At 41.0% G+C, this 12,184-nt stretch overlaps 1 protein-coding gene across 5 annotated transcripts in view; it reads right to left on the bottom strand.

The window, feature by feature from the left end:
- diaph2 (diaphanous-related formin 2) overlaps window positions 1-12,184 on the bottom strand; it is a 421,882-nt gene that overhangs the window by 265,280 nt on the left and 144,418 nt on the right. For all 5 annotated transcript variants that reach the window (XM_084549618.1, XM_084549616.1, XM_084549619.1 and 2 more), the window contains 2 exons: window positions 10,434-10,778; window positions 6,885-6,999 (listed from right to left, as the gene is read on the bottom strand). In XM_084549618.1, the coding sequence (XP_084405744.1) occupies window positions 6,885-6,999; window positions 10,434-10,778 (460 nt within the window). The remainder of the gene's footprint in view (window positions 1-6,884; window positions 7,000-10,433; window positions 10,779-12,184) is intronic.

Below are 12,184 nucleotides of genomic sequence, written 5' to 3'. Positions count from 1 at the left end.
TAAGGAAGATATTCCAAGTCTTGATGTGAAAGTACAACCGCAACAGGACAGACCTAAAAATAAACACAAGTTTAACATTTAAATAAATAAATTTAGGATGATGTTCAAAAACTTCTCTTTGGTACTCCATAGCCTTTTTTTGCCTTGCTGTCTTGTTCCAGACTTATCATTATTTAGTGTGTGGGCCCACATGGACATGGGTATGGGTTGTCTGGGTAACTATTCTAGACTGAAAAAAACCCCAAAAGAAATCAGAAGAAAATATCTGTGAAATAAAAAGGTTAAATAAAATGGATTTTTTAAATAGGTAAATAAATATATTAAAGATAAACTGAAACAAAAATGTATGCTTTTGGAGGAGATTAAAAGGATGACAAAGACTGATATATCCCACACCTGCATCAGCTGGGATTATCCAAAAGTGTGGGCGTAAAGGAAAAGAAATAAAATATCTAGATGCACGGGGGATATTTATTTTTGAACAGACAGTTTTTGATGAACATTACATTGCACCTGAAGGCACATAAAAGTTGGCAGGGTGTAGACTTGGGAGGCTGTAAGCGGCAGGTATCAAAGAAAGCTAATATTCAGAGGGCTAAAGTTAAAGTGCACTGTGATAGCCAGAATGGCTCTCATCTGAGAAGAGAAGATTAAAATCAGTGGGACATCACAGCAAGGCAATATGAAGCAGGAATGAGAGGAAATTTCTCTCTCTCCCACTCGCTCTGCCTCTCTCTCTCGCACAGATGCACACACACACATAATATAGTCTCCTACAATAAACCAATTACTTGTCATTAATATTTAAGGGCCTAATTTCCATTCATATGTAATATATTAAAAACGTGCAGGGATGTGCAAAGAAAAGAGCTGACCCTGAGATATTCACAGTAGGCTTAGTGCCTCAAACAGAGAGGAATGAACATCAGGGTGGTTTGTGTTTTATTGAGACAAATGTCTCCTGCCTGAACCAGCAATTAATGCCCTCCTTTGTAAAATGTGGAAAATGCGACAATTTGAGGCCTTTCTTTTCCAAAATGGGATAACGTCCTCTTTGATTTGTTTCAAGTAATAATTGAAATTTAGCCTGATGTCTGATTGAGTGTTTGCGTTGCAAGGAAAGATCTCGGGTGATCAAAACAATTCACCAAAAGGAAGCATCTCTCCACTCTGATGGCAGTTTACAAAATGAGTATGCAGGAAAAGGCCAATTGTGGTCTTGTTTGTGGGAGACTGAAGCTGTTAAACAATGAGCCTGAGAGTTGGAGTGGGTGTCTTTTTACGAGGCTGGCCCTGACTCCGGTTGGACAACATCGAGTCCGGAGAGATTACTTCAGAAGCAAGCGCAGAAAGAGGAGATAAGGGAAGAGAAAGGGAGAGATTTCAAGAGAAGAAAAGCTCAGGCTAAAGATACGGAGGAAGCGGCCTTAGCAGATGCTCCCTCCTCTCAATTAACACAATCAGTAATAAACAGCCATGTTCTCCAGAGGAACATGGCAAAGCATCCAGCCTGACTTCCCAACGCTCTGACGTAGAAAATATCCAAAGCTTAGCAATGTATACACACTATCAATACAAGGCAGACTATTCCACAGTGGGCTGCAAGTGTCTTGAGTTGAGCCTAAACTCATTAGACTAAGGCCCTTATTGCATTATCATTATCTTAAAGGCAGAGCTTCAATAATAGTCTTGGGAATTGTTATTTGTCAAGAGCAACAAGCTCGTCAAAGTTTTTATCAAGAAGACATATTGTTTGTCAGTGAATACAGCTTAACAGGATTAAATATTGTGAGTAGCAATCATTGTCACTACATTGTTCTGAGAGCCAAAACTTCTATCCATAGACTTGTACGTGAATAAGCGCCAGTGGGGCCACAGCACACAGAGTGCTGGTCAGCAACAGTTTTCTTCTCTGAGAGGTTACCGAGTGTCATGCGACCACGGTGGCCGACCATGCGTGAGTGTGTTTGATCCGGTGGCCAGGTCAGCCCTGATGTTAACAGAGTTATTAGGGGACTTATTAGGGAGAGTCAGAGAGCCAGCTAAACCCCCCACTGATTCCATCATTACTGCCGTTGTGGCCGGGTCATTACCGCCCTGCTGCTGGGGCTTTGTAGCAGGGATTGAGAATCTGCTGGTGTGCATTGGCTCAGTGGGGAGAGAGTGTGTGTGTGTGTGTGGTGGGCAGAGCTGTAGGGACAGAGGTAAAGGAAAATGGGTGTCAGAGTGAGGAGAACTACTGAGGGCTTTGATCAAATCCTTTGTGATGGCGGGGAGGATGACTGCAGCCATCACTTACCTTTCCAGAGCTGACCTTTACGATAACGATAACGCAGTTTGGTGGGGTCACAAAAAAACACCAGGCAATAAAGTGAAATAACACAGACAATATTATATACACAGATCAGGCATATCATTATGACCATCTTGGTAATATTGTGTAGGTCTCCCTTGTGCCTCCAAAACAGTTGTGACTCATGAGAGAATGGACATGGTCCTTCTGAGGGTGTCCTGTGGTGTCTGGAAACAGGATGCTGTTAGTGGGGGCCTTTGGGTTCTGTGGGTTGAGGGGAGGGGCCTCTGTGGATCATCCCACAGATACTTGATCAGTTTGGGATCTAGTGAATTTGGAGGCCAGGTCAACACCTTGCGCTGTTCTTTGTGTTTTTTGAGTTGTTCCTAAACCGTTTTTGTTTCTTTCTCTCTATGTATGTTTCTCAGTCAGTTTTTGATTTTTTTCCAAATGATGCGTCTTCCCCTCGTCCCATGCAGGCTTTGTGGGGATTTACATTCATCTTCATGAAGCCTGTTTTCTCTCTGCAGAAGTATGGGAGTCACTGACTTTCAAGCCAAACTAATTTTATTTACTGGATTACACAATGCGGACAACTCCACAATGGAACCTTCCAAAATGCCCAGCTCCAAATGCCTGAGCAGGCAAAGGCCATATATATTCGAGCCTAGAGTGGAGCGGCTGGTGAAGGAGATGCACATGTGGAAGGAAGGACATGAAAATGACCACGTTTTATTGGTCAAAATAAATGTACACGCCCACAAGTTCAGGATTACATCAACACTTTGAAATAATGTTGGTCCCACAGTAGATGACGTATAATGCAGGATATATAATTTAAAAAACATAAAATTGAACTTTGGCCATCAGAGTGGGTTTAACATACAGAATACCGAGCTACTGCATATGCAAATATACAGTATATCCGGGGTTTGCACTTGTGGAATAACCTCCTTTTCCTTCTTTGTGTTGTTTCTGCTGAGCAGCACAGACATCACCATTACAAAGTGGCATATGCCCTTTGTCCGTCAGCAATTGATGTGGGCAATGGAGGAAACATTTTGCAAGAAAGGGGGTGTGGAGTTTGCCAACATCAATCTTGTTTCAAATTGAACTGCAAAGTTCCAGCTGAATGAATTGCCTTTCAAATGCAGGAGGCCATGGCTACACACATTCAATCCCAGAGTGAATCTGATTTGATCCCAAGAGCCGTACAAAGGCACAACCCACTGATTGATAAAGCGAACTGAGGGGAGATGAGGAGTAAAAGAAAAAAGAGAGAGCCAAGTCAATGGAGAAGAGAGTAAAGAAAGAGGGAAAAGCCGATACAGTCAAGTGAAGGCAGAAGAAAGGGAAAAGGACGAGAGAAAGGGAGCAATGAAAGAGAATTAAAAAAAAAAAAATTTGTAAGGGAAATAAAATAAGTCCATGGTGTGGCAAGGTTGTTCAACAGGACCCATTTAATGTCTCGTACACAAGTTGCACAGACGTTGAAAAACCTGGGTGGTGATGGAGAAATAATAGAGATGTCTGTCTGTGATAACAGATCTTTCAGCTCTGTGTGTGGGTGGAAACAATTTTCCGATCACAAAGCACTCCATGGTGCCAAAGGTGAAACCTGCCTCGACACCAGTGACGGAGGTGTGTACCTTTAAGTGTAGCATCCCAAAAAACTGTGTTACAGTCTTCTAGACTAATGCATCTCATGCGAATAAGGCTGGTATTAATAACAGGATTAAATGTATTTCCTTCATGGAGGGAAAAGAACAATTTACAACTGAGAAATGTGATTTAGCACAATAAGTTGATTTTTTAAATAAATAATAAAATTAAAGAAAAGCGAGGGTGTATGTATATATCCTTGAAAGAAGGCAATACATTAAACTAAAAACAGGAAACACTGGGGTTTTCTTGCTATATCAGTACTATTGAACTGAAAAGAAAGAAAGAAAGAAAGAAAGAAAGAAAAGAGATTTTTCACAAGTGTGGAACCAGTCAGCGCAGCCAGTGTGTCTTCAGTTGCATGTCTGTGGCCTCAGTGTACCTCAGAACTGACATATGTGTTAACTTTTCAATCAGGCCAAAGAACCATCTCATAACAAATGACAAAGAAAAAAAAATAAAGAGCCACTTTTAGTAGATTGAAGCTGAGCTTGAAATCCCTCTTGATTATCATTTCCTTTTCTTGGTAAAACTCATTAAACAGTAAGACTCATAAAAGCAGCGGGGGAGATGACAGTCTTGCATTCTCAGTTGTTTTCGAGGCCTCTGAGCGCAATAAGCATCTGAAAATTGGGGGCTGTTAAAGTGATTCTTTTTTTTTCTTTTACTGCCAAAGTGTTGTTCTTCAACAATGCAAGTAACAAGCAAGAACCCCAAGGAACGTGGAGATAACAGAAGCCTTTTTTGCACCATTTTCTCAGGGCAGCTCTGCAGGGAAGGCATTTACACCTGCTTGCCTCATCTTTCACGATACACTAGGCCCCTAAAGTGTGTGCTTCACTTATAAATATCCATATCTCGTGGCAAAGATGGAGGTACCACAAAGAAGCAAAGGAAAAACCAACAAGTGAGTATGTGATAGAAAAAAAAACAGTGGCAATATCCCAGACAAATGAAGTCTGTTTTCACCAGCGACTTGTTTGTCAAATCAGCAGGTAGGATTTATAGTCCGCAGTTACAATGAGAGGTTACAATGAAAGTATAAGACCTTGGGAATTAATCTTTCGAGCGCTGGCCTCGACATGCGAACCCCCAAAACTGCTTAAACCTGCAACAATATCGGATAAACTACTGGACTTGAGATGAATGAAGACTCTACACCCAAATAGGTCAGACTCAAAGTGGAAATAAGGCGGAGATCTTTTTGACAAAATGTTTAATGTTCACTTATCCTCAGACGGAGTGCATTTGACTAGACCGCATGAATCATGAAACACAAAAGAGAGGAAAACAAATTAACTACTATCACTTTAGGAAAATCCCATCTTGCACCTTTTCTGCAATACCATCTACATCAAAGCCAGACTCATTGACTTTCAACTTCAATGAAAGGGGGTGGGGGGTAGGTATCAAACATTAAACAGCATTTTTCATTCATGAGCAAATCATGTTCTGTTTCAACAATAGAGGGAAAAGAGCTGATTCAGTGAAGTCGCTACAGGGGTAATTGATAGGGATCCAGCTAAGGTAACTCCCGAGGGAAATGCTGGATCATGAATTCCTACCCTGCCAGCGGGAACATGGGTTATCTATAGAGCTTTTTTGAAACCCCAGTGGGAGTGAAAGTGAATTTAATAAAGAATTTAAAAGGACATTTAGTGCTGAATTACAACCATGTCTGTGGAACTCCAAACGTTAAGTTGTATATTTTATCTTAGGAATCTATCTATCTAAAAGCATGGTGCTGATGTACATCTAACACCTAAAAGCAGGTTCTCCCTGTTTTTTTTTTGTTTTTTTTTTAAATGTGTAATGCATTAAAAATACAGTGAAAATAATTAAATGTGCAATGGATAAATGGTTTGATCATAAGTTACTTCAGAATTTGCTAAAAAAATATATAGCGCCTTACAGATATCCTGCAGTGAAAGACAAAAAGAGATGGGCATGACTGCCCAGTCTATCCCTGCCACTTCATTAAGCTTTGCAACAACTGTTCTTTCCAACCCACATTCTCCTTCCATCTGTATTATGCCAACAAATCACCTTGCGGCAGCCCGGGGAAAATTGCTATTTATTTCACAGTACAAAAAAGAGATGAGTCTAGTTTGTAGACCTGGAGGCTGTGAGAAAGACACAGCAAGAAGCCGCTGGAGGGCTGACTGGTGTCCAAACAGACGGTGGGTATATGAGAAAAGTTGGAAGATTCTGTATAGTTATGTCCACACACGCTGACAGAGCTCCGATTTGACTGTTCTGCGCTTGACAGGGCTCAGGCTTCTCCCCTCCCACTGCTGCTAGAATTAGAGGGGTGTGCAACACACATAAACACACACACACACACATACACACTGTCAAAGAAGTGGAAAACACTCAACTTGTCATGGGAGGAATACATCAAGTGCCTTCATACACCCTCTTCCGTATAAAAACAAACTCGCTCTGCACTGCTTGTGTTATTCATCAGCAAGTTAGGTAGCCTGGTTGTGTATCTGAGAAACAAACTGGCCGGGACAAGTAAACTCCCAGAGCTTCCTTCACCAAAGCCTCCCTGATGGAGGACTGGCCTACTGGACTGGAAAAGGCAAGAAGCAAACCGAGCATAGCTGCCCTCGGTTCAAGTTTGTGCACATCCACGCGCACAAAAATAGCACACATTACATTGCAAGCTTTCTCAAAGACACATGAACACACCGCAACAAGAGCACTGGTATCACTAATTGGCATAGAGATTTGAATTGAGTGCATACAGCGATGGTGTCCATATGCAAGGGGAAAAGGACTTGGTTTTAAGATAATTAACATTTCAGCGAGAAAAATCGTTGTCACAAGATGAAAGTGGCTTGGCACCTTTTGTCGCGGAGGCCAAATGAAGCATATGTGTGCAGATTAATTAAAGATGGGGTGGAGAGGGACGATGCCTCCTTACCTTTGCTCTGCGAGGAGAAGCAGAGGGAGAGCTGAGCAAATAGGTCAGGATTCTCAAACTTCTCTTCTTTGACTTTGATCCAGAAGCAATTCTCTGCCATTTCCTGAGGCACTATCTGCAATGACACAAGGATTCCATTATCACCACAATCAGAAACCGTCATTCCACCAAGCTGCCAATCAAAAGTTCTTCTCACTGGAGATGGGGTTTGGGAGTGTTTTTTTTGTGTGTGTGTGTGGACACAGGCATGCCCTTCTCTGGTATCCTTAGCATCTGAGTGGCAAAGGGTAAACACAAAGAGACAAAAAGGAAAGAAGACTTGCTGTTCTTTTTTTTTATTTTCCATGTGATGGTGAATCACATGAATATGGCTAAATGATGACATGTACATGGACCCTAAATAAAGCCGACACATCAAAGCCTCGCCCTGTTTGAATGCTCTTCCTGCCTAGATTTGGGTGACACAGGAAAGCCCCCGAGAAGCAACCAAGCACCTGAGGCCCTGTTCAGACCTTGCATCAAGGTCCGATCTGGGCCATCCGATTGCAAGTGGCCAGCTTTAGGCACGTGTGTTCAGACCTGGCATCAACATGTGTCTCCAAATGCGTCTCCAGATCCAATCACAGTCTCACGATCTGTATGAAAATAAACCCCGACATCATCTGGGGTGCAGTAGAATATTATAGCTGATGTCTCTAATGGATCTCTACCGCTGCGGCAGCGCTGTTTTGTCTGTGTGTCATGACTTTGGTAAACACGTTGAATTATTATTTACTGATCTCCACCCTGACGTTAGTTAGACCTGAACAAAACTCAGATAATAACTCCAACCCTGGAAGTTTCCATACACACTGTAATCTCCAGTAATAAAGGTAAATAAAGGCATCGGTAAAAGAAGAAATAGGAACTTAACCACACACGCCGATAGACAAATAGACAGGAAATGAATGCACAGAGAGACCCAGACTTCAGCGAACACATCTAACATGCTGCAGTTAATGCTAGCAATTAGTGTGTGAGACTACTTCTGCTGCACAATATGTCAAATGCTATAGTGAGATCTCCTAATATACTACAGTAGTGGCTGAGTTCTGCAAAACACTTCTGCAATACAGACATACTTCCAGCTGCTATTAGACAATCATTCTCATACCATATAGTAATGGTGATAAGTAGAACTGTGTTGCACAGTCTAGGTGAGTTAATGGAAGTTTATGAAACTTTCAGCATGAGCGCGTTGTGGTGTTGAGTACAGATAATAAAGTGCCTCCGTGCTCTTATTTGCGCTCATACAGCCCGCTCATAGTCCTACAAGGCAATCTGTCATGTCTGTGATAACCTAATTCAGAAAAGAGGTGAAACACGAAATGTAGACAAAATTCAATCATGTAATGATTCATATGTTTGATATTTTACTGTTTCACCACCACAACTCAAACTACAAATAATGAAAACGATTCACTTATTAACCAAACAGTGTTTTAACTATCGCATTTTGATTTGTTAATGGCTAATTACCTTGTAATTAAAAGCTTGTCATCTGCTGAAAACCGTGTCTGTTGATGTAAGAACTGCCTTCTTTTTGTTGTGAATGTTCAAGCAGAATACTGACTGTTTATACGCAGTCAGAACATTAAATTAAATTACAGAAACACTAAATGACATTTCTCTCTTTAAACTGCTTTCAATAAAATAACCAAAGCTAAGAGACACATCTAAATCTACCAACCCAAAAGGTTTAATATGTGTGACAGTGATGCAACAAATTAGCCGTTCCTGTATGAAGAATGCTGTAGAAATTATAACTTTTCTTAACTCCAAGTTGTGTCAAAATAATGACAAAAAACAACAATTTAAGCCACCTTAGTCACAACCCATCTTTCCATTAAGTGAGATCCTATATCCCACATGAGCACACCACTAAAGTTATTACAAATTCTAATAATTTTCATATTCAAATTCATATTTTAGTCATATATGGTTCACTGATCAGGCATAACAATATGACCACCTTCCTAATATTGTGTAGGTCTCCCTTGTGCCTCCAAAACAGTTGTGAGTCATCTGAGAATGGTCATGGGCCTTCTGAGGGTGTCCTGAGGTGTCTGGCAACAGAATGCAGCTTCTACTAGTCAAGTAGAAGACTACTGTTGTGTGTGAGCCATAATCTTATTGGACATGTGTGGGGTAGTAAACAGAAGTGATACAGGTATGAAAACCATCATTTCTTTCCTCTTCTTCCCTTCTTCATACAACCAAATCATAATCGCTGCTGGCGCTCCTATACTTCCATCTGCTGCACATAGAGAAGACAGACGACTCATGTCCCACTTAATCGACACAAGAGACACAGATTGTTTTTCCTCAGGTGGTTATGAATTTCATTTGCATCACCAAACTACATTTCCTGTGGAGGCAAGGTTAATGCTCCCGCACATTAACCTGTCTCTGTGCTCTTCACAATGGCCATTTGCACTGCACTGCATGCGCACAAATCATATATGTGAAATCACACAGATACTGCACAACAAAATGAGTAACGGCATTTAAAATATCAAAGCACAAACCAACACAGTCCCCCTTGGTATTAAGAAACAAAAAAACAAATTGTTGTTTTCCCTACTGTTTATGCAGTGGGCATGATATCCCATAGTGCTCTATGACACTATTAATAATTTCACCTACTGCTCAGGAAACTCAAGCCTTTGTACGCTTGGCATTTTGAAGAATTCTTGAGGTGACAAATAATTCAACCTGTAACATGCTGCTTGCAGTGCAAGAGTCGACTTGCATTTATTTCTGTGAGTCATCTGTTGCCTGTTGTTGAATGCAAAATGTAGCAAAGAAACAAAAACACAACTGATTTATTTACTTGCAATTGTTTTCTCAAAAAAATATTTTTAATAAATGACTTGATTCCACTGAAAGCAGTATATATCATTGAACTGCTAACATGACGTCAAAAGAATTGGCGAGTTATTTTATTTGCGGTCGGTAATTGAAGACTAAAACGCAAGGTCACACAAGTATCAGTGGAGAAGCATTAAATTAATGACTAGAGCTCCTGGGGCGATGGATAAATTATCTGTGGTAGAATAGAGTCCGGATGCAAGTGAATATACCATTGAAATTGTATTCAAATGTGATGGAACGTTACACAAGCCAGTCTTCATTCAATTATGCTAAGAATGTGCAAATCCAAGGACATTTGAGCAGCGAAAATTGTTTACTGTTGAATCCTTTGAAATGGGTGCTGAGTGTGGAATAGTGTGGCTTTGGCTGAACGGTTGTTTGACTAGATTAAGAGTGCATTTGAAATGAGCTCCTTTCGGATGGAAACCTCAACTTCGCATCTTCTTATTGTGTAGGCCACAAGCTCAAGAGTTCACTAAAGCCACAGTGCAAATTGTTTGCACGTGTGACTGGAAATAGATTGCATATTTCACGTGAAAACAGTGTGTTGATATTTTCCTTACAGTCTCAAATTATTAGTATTAAATGTGATTATGAGAATCTACATAGCAGTGAATTAATGCGTAGATGACGTACCTTGGTCCAGTTGACCCTCTTCATCACGGTTTCAGGCTTGTAGACCTTCTTGGGCTCCAGTCCATAAGGCAGCTTAATGACAGGCAATGCAGGCGCACCCAGTCCCCCAAAGGGAGGTGGAGGGGGTGGGCCGCCAAATCCAGGGGGAGGTGGAGGTCCTCCACCTGGAGGAGGTGGCGGAGGTGGTGGTGGAATGCAAGCATGGCCAGGGAGAGGAGGCGGTGGAGGCGGCGGGGGACAGCCACCAGGTGGAGGAGGAGGGGGCGGTGGAGGAGGAGGAGGTGCTGCTCCCCCTGGTACTGGCGGTGGAGGTGCTGCTCCAGGTGCACTCGGGCCAGCTGCGATCTGCAAATTCAGGACAGAAATGTCAACTTTGGCCCACGCAGATGTGACGCTCTGACTGGTTTGATCCAAACCTGCAAAAGATACAAAGCCACTAAAAGTGCCATGTAGTGCTGGGACGATGTTTACTGAATAGTCCCTTTCAAAAGCTTAGAAAGCTTTGAGGAGGTTCAGACCACATTAGCAGGTCATGTCACTTCACTCAGCAAAGAGATCAAATTTACCAACCATTTCTGTGGAAATCTTGACGTTACTTTGAGCCCTGTGAGCTTAAAAAATTTAAGATTTTAAATATTTGCCTCTAATTACGTAATATCATAAATATATAGAACAACATTTTGGGATTGTCAAGTGTAATTGATGTAAACAATAGTTCTCTTTTAAAACCGATCTTGGAGAGTTGACCTTAAGACGAAGGACTAACATATACTTGTGTAAACCAGGGCACTCTGATGACTATAAAAAAGATACTACTTCTAAAGCAATTCTAAATGCAGCAAGAGGATACAGTATCCAACGTTATCCATGAGTCCCATGGATAACGGTCAAGTACAGGACAATATAAGCAAGACCATGATTTCAGCAGCTTATGACACAGTTGTTTTAACATGCTCTATAGAAAATGTTTAATCCTATTAATTATGCTTTTTTTATCTTTTGCATTTATTTTTTATAATGTTAGTATATTCCTAACTTGGAATCACAGAATGAGCAATTTTGTCAAACTGTACTGAAATCATCAGTGGGATAATTCTGGAATTCTACTTTCTCTAATGAAACATTAATAGTTTTACATGCAGAGCTTATAAAAGCAAAACATTGTAAATTAAAAAATAGTCATTCACAGGCTTTTTTTTCTACAAACAATAAGAATGTTAGTTTCCCATGGAAGGCTCATCATGAGTCCTCACAGTGGCGGGCTATTAAACAGTAGACAGGGATGTAATTATGACCTGAGACTGATAAGACAAAGTCTTTCATTTCTTTGACATATCAGCACTATCACACACAGGACATGCATAGGCAATTGGTGATAGTTGGGGGTAAGGCCAATAGAAAAACGTCTTACGGATAAAAAAAGTTATGCAAATACCTCAATTACAGACACCACCGTTACGACAGGGTTTGATCTTCAGAGCTGATTAGATGCCGGCTTTTACCAAAAAGCATTTCCACTTGCACTTCTCATTTCCAAAACCAATTCCCCGCTATGTGCATTTTCCCCAGTCACTTGATTGTGTGTGTGAAATGTAATTGGCTTCATATTTAAAGACATTACGTAGTGTTTCATTACATAATGGCATTGGCGGATTGTTGATTAGGGCCAAAATTAAAAAGGTGTTCTGCGAGGAGCTTCATACACAGATTGCCCAGAGCCCTTCAGTGAAAATCCACATCCAATGATTACA

This window comes from Chelon labrosus, assembly GCF_963514085.1.
Source record: "Chelon labrosus genome assembly, chromosome: 8".
In the NCBI taxonomy this organism is placed as follows: Eukaryota; Metazoa; Chordata; class Actinopteri; order Mugiliformes; family Mugilidae; genus Chelon; species Chelon labrosus.
The sequence above is the reverse complement of the archived record's forward strand: the minus strand, read 5'-3'. Positions and strand labels throughout refer to the sequence as shown.